Source organism: Barbatula barbatula (genome assembly GCF_947034865.1).
Source record: "Barbatula barbatula genome assembly, chromosome: 22".
In the NCBI taxonomy this organism is placed as follows: domain Eukaryota; kingdom Metazoa; phylum Chordata; class Actinopteri; order Cypriniformes; family Nemacheilidae; genus Barbatula; species Barbatula barbatula.
Window position 1 is genome coordinate 11,381,995 of NC_136785.1, and position 18,995 is coordinate 11,400,989.

Genomic DNA, 18,995 nt, shown 5'->3' on the forward strand with positions numbered 1-18,995 from the left:
CCACGTTAAAGAAAACTTTGTTGTGATTGAAGCCTGAAGTTAAATGAGGACAGAGGGCACGCCAGCAGACTGTAAAATCAAAATGCACGCTTCCTAATTTCGCCCAGTTTTATACACATTTGTCATTGCTCATAATTTCATCAGTACATTAAGGAAAATTGCATGTGTTTGAAAACCCAACGATTTTTTTTTCTGGTCATTATTGATGATTATGAGGTCTTTAATGACTGCCGGTTTCAGGCAGTTGATCATGAAATGCAATAAATATGTCATAGTCTAGAAATTAATGCCGTACATTTGTGGCTGTAAAGACCATTAGAAACATGCCGTATAGGAAATCCAGTTTAGTCAATTGCAGTTGGTGACGGTGTTTGATTTATTTCACGCAGGTATTCTACACAAGGGCAGTGGGGAGAACGTCTTCCTGTCCCAGCAGCAGCCCCCCATCATTAATAGCATTATGGGTAACGGGCGGAGGCGTAGCATCTCCTGTCCAAGCTGCAGTGGGATGGCGGAGGGCAACAAGCTGCTGGCACCGATAGCACTAGCCTGTGACGGAGAAGGAAACCTGTATGTGGGCGACCTTAACTTTGTGAGGAGGGTCTATCCGTCCCTAAATACGACAGCTGTACTGGAGCTCAGGTAGAGCTGACTGCTTGCCCACATCAAATGTGCATCTGATTTAATTTCTGTATTTCTGAGTTAAACAGAATATTCAGATGAAACAATGTAAGGTGGGAGTTGATCTAATCCGTCTGGATTTAAATAGTATTGGTTCGTTCTTTCCTCGCCCTCGCAGATTTAGTTGTGTAGGTAGAAAAAAATATGGGTTTTTTTCTAAACACAGTTTTTTATTAAACACAGTGAGTTATTACATTTTGAAAAAATATGAGATTATTATAAGGTTTTATTTTAGATCAGCAGCACTGATAAATGATCTTAAATTAGATCAGGTACATTTGAAAAGGTGAGGGTTTGTTTTTATTTGATTTTTAATACGAGTTGTTTTATTAATGCATTTTTCTTTTCTTTTCTGTCCTTTGCTTCCTAAAGGAATAAAGATTTGAGACACAGGTAATACAAATAAATGCCTAATGTAGAACTATTTGTCATATGCATATACAGCTGCAGAAAAAATAAGAGACCATTTCAAAATCTTTTTTCATTTTTATATGTACTTATTGTATGTGTTTAGGTGAAATTATCATTTTTGGTTAATTCTGTTGAACTACTAACAATGTTTCTCCCAAATGTCAAATAAAAATATTGTTTTTATCTGCATGTATTTGCAGAAAATGAAAACTGGAGAATCAGGTCAACTCTGTATTTTTTCAGACCTAAAATACTGCAAAGAAAACCGTTGTCATGCGTCTTGTCATGCTGTCAGTCTTTCACATTGCTGTTGGAGGACTTTTTGTCACTCCTAAGGTTTGACTGTGTTGAAACTCAACAGACACTGGACTGAAATGACCACAAAACATCTAGAAATGAAGAATACATGAAAATTTTGAATGGTCTCTTATTTTTTTCTGTTGGTTTATATTACATGTTTTAATCTTTCCAAATTGATTTACGTTGTTTAACATTGCAGAATGTCACTGTTTTTTACCTACTGTACATATACATCAACTTGAGTTCCAGTTACCTTACCATCAATGAACTATTTACATTTCATCATGTTCACTAAGGTAACCGTGCTGTTTGCCAGAGGATTTTATTAAGCGACACTCTTCCATTTGCCCTATTCCCATAGCAACAGTCCAAGTCATAAGTACTATTTGGCGGTGGATCCAGTGTCAGGTACTCTGTTCCTGTCAGACACCAACTCACGGCAGATCTACCGCGTACGAGCTCTAAACGGGGCGCGCCCGCTGCTGGATAACGCTGAGGTGGTAGTGGGAACGGGAGAGCAGTGCGTCCCGTTTGATGAGGCTCGCTGTGGTGATGGCGGCAAGGCAGTGGAGGCCACTCTGATGAGCCCAAGAGGTGATGCTTTTAGAGAAATGTATACCAGCTTTCACACTTGTTATGTGACCATCGGAGTTGTCAATGTTTGGTAAAATGACCAAACCAAAAACAAGCTAACTGAGGCGGTGACAACATTTGGTTTTCCTAACAGAAACGACACACTGCACCGTTAATAAAATGTGCGCTATCATATTGGCAGAACAGAACATCCACACTGCGATGCTTCGCGATCACATCTGAAACACATTTTTATTTCCCTTGAACCTGGAAATCATCAACACTTAATCCCGTAGACAATAACCTCCGCTCGCGCTAACCTGTAATTCTCCAGACCTGAAACATCGCTCTTAAACCCCAGCATGGCACCAGTGATGTGAGGAAAATAAATGACACGGAAGTTAAACAGAGATCGTGAGGTTAGCAGACTGCACTCAGAGACCCAACGCTGCTTTATCTCCGAATAAAACACGCTCCTACATGATCATCGTGACAGCATGAATCTGACTGCAGTAGGCGAGCATCACGTCGTCTGTCTCTTTTCCAGGTCACTGCTCCTACACACACTGACTACTAATTATTTTGCTTTTAAAAAACACCTTTCCTTCTGGAACCGTCTGCGCAGAAAGCAAAGCAGATCCATGGGGAGCCAGAATCTTCTTTGGGAGAGTCAGCAGTGATATCTGTGACATTGACGAGAAGTTTTAGGTCGAGTGGCAGGATAAAACGAAACGTTTTCTAACGTTCTCAAACTGATCTGAACTGTCCTGATGAGAATATCTTGAAGATTTCAGATAAAAGCATTCTACATTAAACCGTCTTACTGTTAACATCAAAAGCTTTTGATAATGCTCATGAATGTTCTGGCAAACCCTGACACACGATAATGAACTGCAAGGGCCATCTGTGGAAGTAATTTATCATGCACAAATAATGAGTTTCTTCATTTTTGGTTTTCTCATGTAGGGGTTGCGCTGGATAAGAATGGACTGATGTATTTCGTGGATGCCACTATGATTCGAAAAGTGGATCAGAATGGCATCATTGACACTTTGATAAAGACCAATGACTTGACTGCAGTCAGACCTCTCAGCTGTGACTCCAGCATGGACGTCAGCCAGGTTAGAAATTGTCTCCTTCACATCTGCGATGTCAATGGTGGTCCTTCAGTGAAGACACGAGAAAAGCTTCTCTAAAAGAACTTAAAAATAACCAAAAACTAAAAGAATAAAATCTCTAAAATGTGCATTATTTAAATGATGACTTTAATTTTGTAATGTTACGACTTTATTCTTGAAATTTTTATGTTATTCTCTGAGTATTACAACTCTCGTAATGCTAAGACTTCATTCTTGAAATGTGTATGACACTCTCAAAATAGTACAACTTTATTCTCGTAATGCTTCAACTTTATTCTTAAAATCTTGAGGTTATTCTCAAAATATTACGACTCTCTTAATATTAAGATTTCATTCTTGAAATTTTGACACATTCTCAAAATATTATATTCTCGTAATGCTTCAATTTTATTCTAAAAATGTTTACGTTATTTCCAAAATATTACGACTGTAATCTCATAATATTCCGACTTTATTCTTGAAATGTTTATGTTATAACACATTACAACTTTAATCTCGTAATGTTACAATTTTTTTCTTGAAGTTTTGACTTTTCTTAAAATATTACGACTTCAATCTCGTAATATTATTTTTATTTGTTTGCATGGCACTAAAACGCTGTTGTATAATTCAGATGTATTATTATATTGTAATAAAAACACATTTTTATTTGGGTGTATTTTTCTAATCCTTTCAGTAAGAATTATCTTATACATAAACTTGACCAATCAAAATGGATATCAAACAAGTGCAAAATAAACATTGCAAAATCATTTTCCAACAGGACCCACCTCTGCTCAACATCCCTATTTATTCTTCAACGAGTTGTGTCCTATGCTCTTTGCGCTTAATATTTATCTAACGTTTGATATTTCAGGTTCGTCTGGAGTGGCCTACAGACCTGGCCATCAATCCTATGGACAACTCTTTGTACCTGCTGGAGAACAACGTCATCCTGCGTATCTCTGAGAACCACCAGGTTAGCATAATTGCAGGGCGGCCCATGCACTGTCAGGTCCCTGGCATTGATTATTCGCTTAGCAAGCTCGCCATCCATTCTGCCTTGGAGAGCGCAACGGCCATAGCCATTTCCCACACAGGTGTGCTCTACATCGCTGAAACCGACGAGAAGCGCATCAACCGCATTCGCCAAGTTAGCACCAGCGGCGAGATCTCCCTGCTAGCTGGCGCAGCTTCTGAATGTGACTGCAAGAATGACGTCAACTGTAACTGTTTCTCAGGAGACGAGGGCTACACTGCTGATGCTGGCCTTAACTGTCCTGCTTCATTGGCTGTGTCACCAGATGGGACCCTGTATATCGCCGACCTCAACAACATCCGTGTCCGAGCCATTCGCGTCAACCGTCCTAACGCCACAGCGAGCGGACAGTACGAAGTGGGTTCGTCTTTGGAACAGGAGCTGTATCTGTTCAGTCCTGATGGACTTCACAGGCAGACGATCAGCCTCGTCACAGGTTTGGCCTTGTATAATTTTACCTACGGGCTGGACGGAGAGTTGGCGGCAGTTACCGACGCTTCTAACAACACGCTTCGGGTGAGAAGGGAAGCCTCTGGGTCCATCAGGCTTGTTCTGTTGCCAGAGAACCAGGTGGTTACTCTTGGAATGGACCCAGCTGGAAGCCTGCGCTCCGTGTCCGCCCTCAGCCAGGAAGTGGCACAGCTCAGTTACGCCTCTAACACGGAACTTTTGGCTTCTAAGTCAGATGAGACGGGATGGACCAACTTTTACAAGTGAGTATGAGTTGTTACCTGTAGCTCAGTTAGTTGATCATCATGTGGTTGTGGGTTCGATCAACGATTATCCTGAAGTAGGGGTCAGCTGTGGCCTAATGGTAAGAGTGTTGGGCTTGTGATCAGAAGGTTGCCGGTTCTAATCTCAGTGCCAGCAGGTCATGACTGAAGGGCCCTTGAGCAAGGCACCTTACCCATGATTGCTCTGCAGTAATGTGCCACTGTATTAAACTACTTGTAAGTCGCTTTGGATAAAAGCGTCTGCCAAATGAATAAATGTAAATGTAAATGTAAGTTGCTTTGGATAAAAAGGCCTGTCGAATACATCAACGTGATAGCAGAAATCGGTGGTGCCGGGCAATCTGCAGATCTTACATCCCTGTGGATATGAATTATATTTAGGACTGCAGCAGCTAATTGATAACATTGATACGTAATTATGTTATAACCAATAACATTGATAATACTAATGAAAATAGTCAGCAAGAAATTTAATTGTATTGATTCCTCTGATCATTCACTTGTGCGCAGAAAATCTTTACGACGGATAAACAGCACAAGAGATTTCTTTCACTTCAAAGAACATCAGAGAGGCATATTGCTTTATGTGCATTTATTTGCCGTGTCAAGTGCTCGGATCGACTGCATGTGCTTTTTAATCTAGTTGAATTTTGTGGCGCTTTATGATTATATTTGATAATCCTAACACGAAACAAGGATTTACATGTGTCTGAAATTATTGAACAGTAAATAGCTTCTACACACCGGTTAATAAAACACGAGAGAAACAGGACATTCAGTATTAGTTGCAGTCAGATTTAGAATATAAAATTAACCGTTTTTCCTGTCCATAACCCTGTTTGTAACACAAGCAATTATATTTGTATATGAACAGTGAGTTTAATTGTTTTATTGAAATTGAATTAGTACCTACCGACCGTTCAAACACTAAGTTCTATATAGTGTGACTGGGAGTAGTATGAATGTTGGACATACTGCATCCGCCAACCTGTTAAACCTGCACATTGGCGTTGATAAAAACAATTAAGTTACGAAAAAATGTATTTATCGGCACTTACCGAAATTCTTGTTTGATTTACTTCTGAAGTGACCATCCGGGTATTTCTCGCCTACTTTTTTTTGCAGACTTAGGTTTCGGACATAGTATTCAAACAGATTTTCGTCTGCTATATAAAATGGAAGTAAGCTTTTTAAAGTTAAGGGGGCTGCCCGCTCACCAAAGAGACACTGAATTGGTTTTTCATGTCCAATTGCCGACTATTGTTACAATACTCAGGGGCGTAATTTCCATTGCGGACAAGGGGGATATGTCCCCTCCACTTTTCAAAATCCTGTTTGTGTCCCCCCCACTTTCAAATTAGTTTGTTTGGATTTTTAGCTGGACACCGTCATTGCCACAGGGAAGTAGGACGGCGCAGTCTGCCTGTGTCGATGCGGGTGTTACATGCACGCTCTAAAAATAACTCACTGAAAGGTTGTTTTCAATCACATGGACGGGGGATTTTCTCCATAGAAATTGCCTATGGCAAACTCAAAGTACTTATGTTTAACAACCTAAACAACGACCAGCTAAGCCCAAATTTAGGTCGAACCTTACTTGTAATAAACACTAGCTTCTGTTAAAAGACTGAGCTCTTATTAAACAGATAAGGTAAATAAAGAGTTTATTTGCCAAAATCCATTATAAGGAAATAGCTTACTGTACCAATACCAAATTAAATACATTTGGTTGATCAATGATATCAAACAAAACTTTTTCCCCCATTTTGTGTCCCTCCCACTTCTCAAACCAAAGTTACACCCTTAACAATAGTTATCAGCCACAGCATTAAATTGCTAAGTCATTAGTTGTATCTTTGGATAAGAAAGCTTTAAGAGATAACTTAAAATGTTTGCGGTCATTGCCTGGTATCTTGATGTAGAAGTCACAACGGAGGACGTGTTTGCAGTATAGCTTTGGTCTTGGGACCATCTAGTGTCTGTGTGTTAGAACTGCTCTCACAAATATCTTTAAGCTTCCAGTAAATCAGAGTTTAAGTTGATGTTTAAAAAATCAAAACAATTGAGATGTGGAAAATACATTTAAATCAAATAAATCCTAATAGGCTCTCAGGATAATTCCTGGTTTTCTATTCATTTCTAGCCCTGTGTACAGACTGTATATGAAATGCACATTTGTGAGTTTTGTCTTGTATCTTCTCAGCTATGACAGCGAAGGTCGTCTAACCAACGTCTCGTATCCCACTGGTGTAGTAACCAGCCTGCATCGGGAGATGGAGGAGTCTAGTAATATTGACATGGAGAGCTCAAACCGAGATGAAGAAGTCACCGTTATAACAAATCTTTCCTCCGTAGAGGCCTCATACACTGTGGTTCAAGGTACACACGCTAAAGAACAAAACACATACAGAGAGAATACATCACAGTCACACTGTTGCCCCGGTTTGCCCTGTATATCACATCCATTAGGAAGAAAACACGCGGAAGGCAGGTAGAGTAATGTTACCCTTTACTACCCACAGGGAGACCACATTGTTTGAATGTGTGGGGTCCAGCCAGGCCGAGAAATCAACATTTTGCAATTCACCATACACTGCCCTTGGGGTTTCTAAAGACGGCATAAACTCATCTTTGAACATTCCTGTTTCAATAGCGTGTGTGATGATAATACATTCTCACACAACTTGCCCGGTACTTCCTGTAAAGATTATGGGAGTGCTGTTTGCTCTAGACAAAAGAGGTTAAAAGCAACCTCTGGGTGCCCTGTGCTTGTTAGTAACACACCGAAATGTACTCGGTTGTTTTTATGACTTTCAAATTGTGCATGATTGTGTTTCCCAGGTATATTTCTGTGGAAGGCAGCATATGATCCAATTACCGCTCGCAAATGGAACTGAAGACATTTGTGCTGCTTTTACCGAAAGCTAAAGGATCTTTATATCCAAAAGCCGCATAACTGTATTACACACATCCGCCCTACAGTACTACGCTTCTCCCTGATGTACAATAGATTGTCAGATCAGGCTTAATATTTCTTACACGATATTAAAAAGTTGGTTTAAAGTGACACTATTTCCCTTAAGGAAGTAAACATTCATTTTAATGTCTCGTTAACGCTTCACATATCAATAGTTTGTGTGTAATAATGTTTGGAAGCTATGATTTGCGTATTTTATTATCATATTTGAATGCAGATGATAGACTGATATGTCCAGAATTGTAAAATGTAATATCATTTTATTTAGTTATACCACTGCATTCAATTTAATAATCCTTCACTTTATTCTTATCGCTTGCCCTTTTATAGACCAAGTGAGGAATAGCTATCAGCTGTATCACAATGGCACCCTACGAGTGTCCTACGCCAATGGAATGGGAATGAGCTTTCACACAGAGCCACACATCCTTGCTGGATCCGTGAGCCCCACCATTGGCAGACGCAACATCACACTACCCACTGACAGCGGCCTCAACTCAATCGAGTGGCGTATGAGGAAAGAGCTGACCAAAGGCAAGGTCACAGTGTTCGGGAGGAAGTTGCGCGTAAGTTTTACTTTGCGTTCCAAACACTGCCTTACTTTGCAGTCGAGTAAAGAAAATCCTTAAATGCTTCTTTTAAAAATTCCCCAGGCCCACAGCAGGAACCTGTTATCCATCGACTATGACCGCAACACCAGAACAGAGAAGATCTACGACGACCACCGCAAGTTCACGTTGCGCATTATCTATGACGCCCAGGGCCGACCGGCCACCTGGCTTCCCAGCAGTAGCCTGGCCCTGGTTAATGTCTCTTACTCGCCCACCGGCCGGCTGGTGGGGTTGCAGAGGGGCAGCATGAGCGAGAAGAGCGAGTTCGACACATTTGGACGGATCTTGTCTCGAACCTTTGTTGATGGGAAAGTTTGGAGCTTTAGCTACTTAGACAAGGTGTGTTGTGACTCTACAGGCACCTAGTAAAATGCCACAATGCTGTTTTTGTCCTTCACAAATTTTTTCTTTAAACTAAATTTGAATCTTTTTTCTGTTTCTACTGCACAGTCTGTGGTGTTGCTCCTTCAGCAGAGTCAGAAACAGTACGTCTTTGATTACGACACAGCCGGACGGCTCACAGCGGTCACTATGCCGAGCATGGCCAGACACACTATGGCCACCCACGTGTCTGTCGGTTACATACGCAACACCTACAACCCTCCTGAAAGCAATGCCACGGTCATCCACGACTTCAGCGAGGACGGGCGTCCACGCGCCACCTTCCATCTCGGAACAGGCCGCCGTGTGCTCTACAAGTACGGGAAGCTGGGAAAGCTGTCTGAGATACTGTACGATGCCACTGCCGTGACCTTCGGCTACGATGAAACCACCGGTGTCCTCAAGATGGTAAACCTGCAAAGCGGAGGCTTTTCCTGCACCATCCGCTATCGCAAGCTGGGCCCCCTGGTGGACAAACAGATGTATCGTTTCTCGGAAGAAGGTATGGTCAACGCTCGATTTGACTATACCTATCACGATAACAGCTTCAGGGTGGCCAGCATAAAGCCGGTGATAGGGGAGACCCCACTTCCTGTTGACCTTTACCGCTATGATGAGATCTCTGGTAAGGTGGAACACTTCGGCAAGTTTGGCATCATATATTATGATATCAACCAAATCATCACCACTGCGGTGATGACGCTCAGCAAACATTTTGACGCACACGGACGCATCAAAGAGGTGCAGTATGAGATCTTCCGCTCTCTGATGTATTGGATGACGGTGCAGTATGACAGTATGGGACGCGTTATCAAACGCGAACTGAAGATCGGTCCTTATGCTAACACCACGCAGTACCGCTACGAATACGACGGCGATGGCCAGCTAGTGGGCGTCAAAGTTGATGACTGGTCGACTTGGCGCTACAGCTATGACCTGAACGGCAACCTCCATCTGCTGAATCCTGGTAATAGCGCACGTCTACTGCCGCTACGCTACGATCTCCGAGACCGCCTCACGCGGCTGGGCGACATGCAGTATCAGCTCGATGAAGACGGCGTGCTGGCACAGAGAGGTTCGGATGTATTCGAGTACAACTCGAAAGGACTCCTCGAGAGAGCCTACAGTCGAACACCAGGGGGTTGGAGCGTCCGCTACCGCTATGACGGCTTGGGCCGCCGCGTCTCTCGTAGAACTGGCGATGACGAGCATCAGCAGTACTTCTATGCCGATTTAAATTACCCCACTCGAGTGACCCATGTCTACAACCACTCCAAGGCTGAAATCACCTCTTTTTACTACGACCTGCAGGGTCATTTGTTTGCTATGGAAGTCACCGGCGGAGAGGAATATTACATTGCCTCGGACAATGTAGGCACTCCACTGGCCATCTTCAGCAGTAACGGACAGATGGTCAAACAGCTGCAGTACACAGCGTACGGCGAGATCTACCACGATTCCAACCCAGATTTCCAGCTCATCCTGGGCTTTCACGGAGGTCTTTATGATCCCCTCACCAAACTGGTACACTTTGCCCAGAGAGACTATGACGTGTTGGCAGGAAGATGGACTGCACCTGATCATACGTTGTGGCCGAAGATAGGAAAAGAGCTGGCTCCTTTTAATTTATACATGTTTAAGAATAATAATCCACTGAGTGATATGATTGATGTCAAGAACTATGTGACAGGTAAGTGTTTTACTCTGCATTCATGGTTTGACAAAATACTTTTAAAATTGACTCCCATTTCTTACCTTGATGCCTTGTTAACATGCTTGTTTCTCTTTGTAGATGTGAAGAGTTGGCTGGTTATGTTTGGCTTCCAGCTCAGCAACATCATACCAGGGTTTCCTAGGCACTCGCTCTATTTTGTTGACCCTCCTTATGAGATTCTCGCCAGTCAGGACTCTGATAATGCTCAGGTGTGTTTGATTCGCCACTTCTTTTTCAATTTAGCTGAAATGTCAATATTTGCTAAACCATTAGATCTGAGAACCTACTTAGTGAACATGAAATAATAGGTTGAATATCATTCACCTCTGTTAAGTGCAGGCCCTGGCTGTCCATCGTGTGAACCGGTGTCCTGTCGAACCATTTGGCCTGCTGCCAGCCAGCTATGGCACTTTTTATATACAAATGTCGAGAGCACATTATTGTAGCGTGAAAGTACGTCGCTGACGCACAGATTTCTTTTGCTCTCGCTCAAAACTCAAATGCCCAGAAAATCAAAGGGCACGCGTCCAATTTTGTGCAAGAACAAAATAAATCCATATGCAAGGAAAGCATCTTCCGCGTGCTAGCAGAGAGCATCTAATGGTATGCGTCCAGTTTTTTTGCATGACCAAATGAAATCCGTGTGCTTGCGGAGAGGTCCGTGGTCACAGATCAATATTGCCGTACTTTTGCGCTACAGTAACGCGCTCTTGACATCTGTCAGTAAAAGCATGCCATAAAAGACTGACATCAAGTTGGCTTTGTTATTGGACGTTCAATATTTGTGCATTTAGGGACCGTCAACAAAGTGACATTCACGTTTCTAACGTCAATAGCATTAAAAGGGAAAACAGTCATAACGCAGTGCAGGAGAGCTTATTGACAGCACGATGCAATTGTTTCTCTTCCCACATACAATTTAAGATTGCAATATGTATTTGTTGTTTTATTATAATGCCTGAAGATCGAATGAATGTTAAGTTTAAGATACAGTTGTACTATACATCATTTAAACGTGCTTTTGTGGTGTGGCCGCATGATACATTTTAATTTTTGTTTTCTTGAAACTTTCTCAAGCCAAACTGTATTTATTTTGCTCGTAAACAATGCACTGTCAGTTTAATTAAGCATGTGCGATTATTACAAAGCATTCTACATTTCATAAAAATAGGATTAAAAAATATATAGCCTGAATTTATGTCCCAGTCCGGCCCTGGTTAAGTGTCACTCATTTTTTTATTGTTATTTAACTTCTACAGCTTTTCACCGGAGTTCAGCATTCAGTTGAAAGACACAATCAGGCCTTCATGGTCATCGAGGGCAGGTTGCTTAACAAACAGCGTCGTGTCAAACGCGACAAACCCGGTTTCTGGTTCGGAACCAGCACACCCATAGTCGGCAAAGGCATGATGTTTGCCATTAGAGACGGTCACGTGTTAACAGACCTGTCTAGCATAGCTAACGAAGATAGCCGCAAGATTTCGCAGATCCTCAGCAATGCCATTTACCTCGAGGGGTCTCACTACACCATCGATGGGCGTGACTGGCATTTCTTTGTGAAGCTTGGACTAGCGGACAGCGATTTACTGGCCCTCGGACTCAGCAGCGGCCATAAAACGCTAGAGAGCGGCATTAACGTGACCGTCAGCGGACGCTTGCGACGGAGTGTCACACTAGAAATCCACTCCTCCAGACTAACGTACAGTGTTCGATACGGATTGTCAGCGGAGGTTCTGGAAAAGGAGCGAAGCCGCATATTGGAGCAGGCCCACCAGAGGGCGCTGTCCGGAGCCTGGGCTAGGGAGCAGCGACAGGTACGCGACGGCAGGGAAGGAGGTCGCGTGTGGGCCGAAAATGAGAAACAGCAATTGTTAGCCATTGGGAAGGTGCCGGGTTATGAAGGCTACTACGTTTTGCCGGTGGAGCAGTACCCTGAACTGGCAGACAGCAGCACTAACATCCAGTTCCTCAAACAGAATGAGATGGGTAAGAGGTAACAGAGTTAAACTGTTGATGACGCCACATCATCTCCTACGGAGAGAACCGACATAAAGAGTGCTGCAGAGACTTTTCCAAAAAGCTCCATGCAAATGGAGAAATTACAGCCAGCAGCAAAAACATTATGACCCACATAAAAAAAGCACTTGTCCTTGTGACACAAGGCAGACGTGATTTTGTAGTGACGTTTTGACTTTATAGAAAGTGGTAAATATTTTTTAGTCATTTCTGACTTACCGTAACAGACGTCTGTGTGATAATAGTGTGACGGCTCACTGCTTTGGTTTTTACATGCCAAACTAGAAACAAATGTAACATTTCAAATCACAAAAGTTCAGTCTCAGGCCACTGAAGAGAATAGCCGAAAATAACTCGCCATCATCTGCTCTTCTGTGTTTGTGAAGCAACAGTTTAGGAACCAATTCAGAAGAAACTTCAGTGTCTCAACATTTTCAGTCTCTTGTTCCACATTTACTCAAAAGACATTGGGGATCTTGCAACATTGTATTGTATGAAGATTTCAAGACACCGTAACTAGACTGAGCTCTTCTGGGCAGCCTTAGATGGAGCGTAAGGTGTCAACTCACATCATCTCTTCTGTTCTCAATATTTGACAATCACAGGAAAAAAACTGATCAATAAACTTTACATGAGCCAACCGTTTTGTATAATATGTACGAGAGAAAGATTATTGATTGCCTGTTTTTATTTTATTTCAACTTGACACGTGATAACAAATGAAAGGGTAATAGATATATATATATATGGTTTTTATTGTTTTTACTTTAAGTCTTTTAAAACTGTGAAACATACCACACATGTAAAATATTCTCATTGACTCAACTGTATTTTAATCAAACTAGTACATTTCTTTAAGGAAGTGGCTTTATCGTTACATCAAGTGAAAATTCATCACATGGTCGTTTTATTTAACTATTACAGAAACTAAAGCAGCCGTCGACTTCCTTTTTATGACTTTTTTGATGTAGAATGTCTTCTGACTACGGTCAGTAAACGTGTGAGCTCAAAATCAAACAGCAACCTGTGGAAGAAGGTTCTTTGGAAGTTCTAGAAAAAATAAAACATTTGCATTTGTATCTTTCGAATGTGAAATCTTTCCTTACAAATGATTGTGTTTGAGTATATGAAGACTTTTTACCCTAATCTCAACCAATTTTTATTTAAAGGCGAATGGTTCATTTGAGATGTAACTTTATATATTTGTTCTTAAAAGGGAAACACTTGCAGAATAGTGTTTGTTAAAAAGTGATTTTTATGATGTTAAGGTAAGAACATTTCAGACATTTCAAGCATTTTATTTTATCTAACATAAAATTAAGACATGCAACTGTTGTATTTTTCTCAGCTTGAGTTCATTTCCGTTACACTTTTAAGGTTCATTGCCCAGTGAGCAATGAGTTTTTTGATTAATCTAAATCTAGATAAGATAGTGTTATAGTGTACACGGATGCATTATTAAGAACACACATTGTCTTTATTACCTATAACAATACGCTATAATTTAAGACATAAATTGCTAAACGTTGGTAAAGCTGTTTCACTGTCATTGTAACTGAAGGATTGATTTTGACGGCACGGTCAGTGAGCAGAACTGCTGGTGCTGAGAGTGGGAAAATGGTTAATGCAGCTTTCTTTAAATAGCTTGTTGCAGTGCTGGTGTTCAGTTTACCCTCATGGGAACCATTTACGGGGAACTGTCATGAACACAGGTGCAGGGGGAAGGGAAAACTCAAGAGTGTTGCACTTTTCACTTGAGATTCATGAAAGGACTCAAAACAAGTGACACAACCTCATTTGTTAATTACACTTCCCAAGATTTTAATTATATTACCTTGTGCTTTTACACTGTAGGTCTCGATTTCCGTAGGTTTCAGTTTCAACTAAGTAAATCAAATACATTTGTCTGTGAAAATAGGAAAAAGTCTCAAAATCTAGTTAGGATTACAAGCATCAAAGTTGGATTTCAGCCATTATTTTCCCTTTGATTTGAACTTTGACCTTTTTGATCTTAGTCAATATTAAAGTTATCAAGGTTATATTTTTACAGAGTTTCTTTACATTGTGTAGAATGGTTTTATGTAAAAAAAACAATTAATCACAAAAAATGACTTAAGCAGGGTTTCACAGAGGGGGTTACATTTCTATATTATGCTCAGTCATGATAGCCCTTTGAATCACTACATTTTTATAAGTTCATACTACAAACCAGGTTTCCATAAGAACTGTCATGGAGTCGACTATACAAAAGTGAGCAGTATTTAATACCTCAAGGGGAGGAGAGGTTCAATACAGTACAGAGAAGAGACAATACGGTGTGATGATTTAAAATGCACTCACGCTTCAATTCCTAACTGTGTTTCCAGTCTATATTTCCTCATTTACTTAGAATTTCATTACCTTTCCTTTCTCAAGGTAAATGCAGAACAACGCATTATAAATTAGCCAATAATCAGTCCATTACACTATGACAAAGGTTCAGGTCTGTTGCCATAAATTGCATTTAAAATGTTACACTTGGGTGTGTTGAGACTGAAATTGTTTATCAGGAAGGCAGATGATAAATGTGATTGTGTGTATGACAAAGCACATGTTAAATAACGAATAAAGAAAAATACACGGCTCATTTCCATTATTTTAATGAATAGAAACAAACATATTTTTTATATTATGACAGATTAAACATTCATAGACTCTGCAAGGCCATATTTGATTCTCAAATCTGGTCCATGCTCAAGCAATATTTGCATTCATTAATAAAGAGGTGAAATTCGCATTTTCAATACACAAATAATAAAAACATTCAGTATGCCTCTACAAATAAGACTCAGTGCATATGGTGCTTGTCATGAAAGGCATAAAAAGAAGTTCCCCACTCTTGATGTTAAAACAAAAACTAATTTTCTTACAATTATTTTTCAGTAGTCATACACAAATAATGATTGTCATGGAGTGAAAGATGGAGTGAAATGAAAGCGGGGCTCACAGTGGTTTCTTTACATTTCTAGGTCAACATGTCCCACAGACAGCAGCAACACAGTGCTGTCCAACATGCAGTTAGACATGCCTGGTCCCCAGAGTCCTCTCTCCTTCCCTGTTCCACAACATACACTGCAGAAACAAAACACAGTTCAGATGGACAGTTCAATCTCAACAGACGGCAAAAGGTCATTTTTACATAAATACCACAGTAGTTTCTTGTTTATAGCATTATAACAGAAAAGTGTAGCTGAAACAGTTGCAATATAAAACAATTAATCGTGATTAATTGCATCCAGAATAAAGGTTTGTGTTTACATAATATATGTCTGTGTACTGTGCATATTAATATTGTATTTATAAAAACATACGTACAGTGCATATATTTAACAAAAATATAACATATGAAACTTAATTATTGGTAAACATATTGGTAAATATAAATTAATGTATCTAAATATTTCTTTAAAAAAAAATGTTGTTTGTGGATGTTTTTGTGTTTCCGAGCACAAAATGAATATGCAAAGTACACAGACATATTTTATGTAAACACAAACTTTTATTCTGGATGCGATTATTCACGATTAATCGTTTGTTTGAAAACTGGATTCTGATTGGCTGTGAGGTGTGCATTAAAAGCCTTTAACGCATGGGTAGCTCCAGTCAGTTTGATGACATTTGAAATGACCTTACAAAAAATACCAGTCATTTTCTCCTGTTTGATCTAAATGACACTGTAAACAACAATAAAAGCTTTAACTTGGCAAATGACCATGGTATAAGCGGGAAGATCCACAGCTAGCCGTGCTTTAAAGGAGTTTAATGCCATTCGCAGAGGCAACAACCCTTCGCGTCGGGTGGTTCTTGGCCTCTACGGTGTGGATTATCCCTCACATATTTAAAATCAATTTTCGTCCATTTTGAACCTAAGTGTGAGTTTTTTTAATTGGTGCAAAAGGGTTAATACCGAAGTCTTATTTAACTACTGTTCCTTTCAAAGACCAACACAAAGACAAGAAAAACAAAGACTGTTAGACTGTTACAATGAAACCAAAGTCAGCATGATCACGCACATGATGTCAAAAACTAAGAGCACTCAGTATTACTGTGCCAGTTTTCTTTTGTGGCCCAAAGTTGAGTCCCTCTTTTTATTTTACTCACGCTATTTCTGTCACATCGATGTTTTGTTTATGAGGATTTGCCAATATACAGTATGTACAAAGATCATATTATCTTCACAGAAGGTCTCCTACCGGTGTTTTTAGGGGGTTCACCATATGCAGGTCCTCCATATTGTGGTTGAGGGTAGCCCTGGTATCCTGGGTCGACTGGGTATGATCCCGGAGGTCCAGGAGGGTAGTTTGGATAACCAGGGTTGGGCTGCTCGGTGTGAGCTGGAAATCCTTGGTATGGCTGTGCGGGGTATCCTTGAGGAGGGTATCCTTGAGGCGGGTATCCGGAAGCTGATGGAGGGGGGTATCCTGGAGCTGTAGGGCCAGGCCCTGTGTAGGGTGGAGGCTGTTCGTAATTCATCTACACACTGGAAGTGAAGTTCCTGGGAACAAGCAATGAGGCTGAAATATTGGGAAACAGTTACAATGAAGGGCTGCAGATTTGAGTCTTACACAAAGATCCTACGCAAAACCAGCATGTTTAAGAAATATGACATCAAGGTCTGTACTCAGTTGTCTTGTTTTCATGTGCTATACCAAAATAAAAGTCATGCTATTTAATTACTTAGCAAAGAATTATTACAAATTGTCCAGTTATTAAATCCTTTTATGCTTGTTAGTTTTTTTTAAAGATTTATGTATGTATCTATATTCCAACACTTGAATAAAAGATTGAAGATAAAAAAATACTGTTAAAATGATTGATACATACTGTTAAATATCAGTTTTTGGATCGTTTGTAATAATTAAACTAATAGTCATTCTAATCATGATACACATATGTATTCAAAGCACCATGTGTTTTTTTACGCAATTGATAAATACAAAGACTTGTGAACAGAAATTATTTATCAGCAGTGGCGTCAAAGCTGACAATAGACTTACACAGTTATTGCGTAAATACAAAGATCATGTGGTGAAATCAAACAGTAGTCCCTTCACTCAGTGATGGTAAATTATTAACATCATGGGTTTTAATGGACCAAACTGGAAACGTGTTGCTCAAACAGCAACATACAGAACAGATATTGACTGAAGCGGCATCCATTTTAAACCTTTATGTTTAATCATATAATACTTGCATTGCTCTGATCTAGACGATGCGATGGTCTATGTTATTACGTAACTTTAAGTTTTATCTTTGCAGGATGTTTAATGAAAATATGAAACCTATTTTGGAGGAATAACAGAGGTGCAGCGTGGAGCAGGATCTACAAATAAAAATTCATATAATTATAAAATGTAGAATTACATACATAAGAATAAGATTAATTTAATTCATTCATTTTATGACACTTACATTAAAATCAAAATAAAAGTCCTTAAGGTCTTTTAACTCGTGTTTTATAGTCAACACTTTGACCATAAGCTGGAAAATGACTAATAACAACATCTGAGAGAGAAATACACCCTGATAACGCATAAGATTAAAAACAAGACGCATAAACTTAAGAATGTGAAAACAATGGCCATGAATGCAGCAGTGTTACAGAAATTGAATAAGTGATGATGAGAATCAGGCGACTGGTTCAACACAAGAAAGTGATTGTTCACCTGCTGGTACAGAGGTCAGTATCATGTTCACCCACGCAAATAAATGTGCGACACACATTTTAAGTTCACACTATAACAAAAAGAACCGTGGTAACGCGATAAAGTCCCTTACGTCCACTTATAGAATAACATCATATTGCGGCCATATAAAGAAATGCATGTAATTATTTGTGCGCCACAGAATCTGTCTCGAGTAAATGGAGGGGCGATAAGACCCTGAGGAGACCGGGTATACAAGTAAATGTTTGACAGCGGCACTATAATAAAAAGATACATTTCCTCATTTAAAAAAATAGCAAAATAACGCATCCAACGGAAGACTCGGTTCACTGATGAAATTATATTTGACAGAAAGTGTTTCTATTACCTTCGGATGAATTCTTCCTGAACGACTCCTCCAGATATGATCCTCTCTGTTACCTTGCAGTTATGTTTTGTATTTTTGTGTTTCTCAGCTTGAGTGTGTCGTCAACCTTTCGGGATACAAGCACGAGCGAAATAACGTTTGTCGATTAGGTCACGATGAACGCATGATGTCACAGAGACAGCGGTGCGCCGACTCCGATTGCGCTGATATCAGCTGACCGCAGTACACCAGCGCATGCAGCGCAGCCCACCGACCACGCCCCGTTCAGAATACGTCACCTTAGTACTGGATACACCAACAACACTGTTAGTGCAGAAATGTAAAGTTGTTAACATTTATGCAGACGTTTTTTTCAATTTAATATCCCG

General features: G+C 40.3%; 2 protein-coding genes across 4 annotated transcripts in view; one reads left to right on the forward strand and one right to left on the reverse strand.

Moving 5' to 3' along the window:
- The window catches only part of tenm2b (teneurin transmembrane protein 2b), a 172,317-nt gene extending 158,684 nt beyond the window's left edge, over positions 1-13,633 (forward strand). Inside the window, exons 20-30 of the mRNA XM_079487481.1 lie at positions 390-642; positions 1,054-1,074; positions 1,754-1,986; positions 2,932-3,086; positions 3,961-4,835; positions 7,060-7,235; positions 8,164-8,399; positions 8,487-8,783; positions 8,895-10,515; positions 10,618-10,748; positions 11,799-13,633. Of these exons, the coding sequence (XP_079343607.1) occupies positions 390-642; positions 1,054-1,074; positions 1,754-1,986; positions 2,932-3,086; positions 3,961-4,835; positions 7,060-7,235; positions 8,164-8,399; positions 8,487-8,783; positions 8,895-10,515; positions 10,618-10,748; positions 11,799-12,536 (4,736 nt within the window). The 3' untranslated portion in view covers positions 12,537-13,633. The remainder of the gene's footprint in view (positions 1-389; positions 643-1,053; positions 1,075-1,753; positions 1,987-2,931; positions 3,087-3,960; positions 4,836-7,059; positions 7,236-8,163; positions 8,400-8,486; positions 8,784-8,894; positions 10,516-10,617; positions 10,749-11,798) is intronic.
- A 723-nt stretch (positions 13,634-14,356) lies between these two features.
- LOC306911774 (cysteine-rich and transmembrane domain-containing protein 1-like) lies at positions 14,357-18,893 on the reverse strand. 3 transcript variants are annotated; one of them, XM_079487419.1, is made up of 3 exons: positions 18,628-18,893; positions 16,788-17,108; positions 14,357-15,666 (listed from the first exon to the last, which is right to left on the reverse strand). In XM_079487419.1, the coding sequence occupies exons 2-3, from the start codon at positions 17,065-17,067 to the stop codon at positions 15,560-15,562; spliced, it is 387 nt and encodes a 128-aa protein (XP_079343545.1). In that variant the 5' UTR covers positions 17,068-17,108; positions 18,628-18,893; the 3' UTR covers positions 14,357-15,559. The 3 variants fall into 3 exon arrangements, with proteins under 3 accessions (XP_079343545.1, XP_079343544.1, XP_079343546.1); XM_079487418.1 differs by having other exon boundaries at positions 14,358-15,666; positions 16,788-17,089; positions 18,628-18,891; XM_079487420.1 differs by having other exon boundaries at positions 14,364-15,666; positions 16,788-17,917; positions 18,628-18,823.
- Between the last annotated feature and the right edge of the window lie 102 nt (positions 18,894-18,995).

Bases quoted from the DNA above. Each gene is read 5' to 3' on its own strand.
- LOC306911774 (XM_079487419.1), bottom strand. From the start codon at position 17,067: ATGAATTACGAACAGCCTCCACCCTACACAGGGCCTGGCCCTACAGCT. The intron at 15,667-16,787 runs GTAGGAGACCTT...TTGTTTCTGCAG, and splicing joins TGAACCCCCTAAAAACACCG to TGTATGTTGTGGAACAGGGA.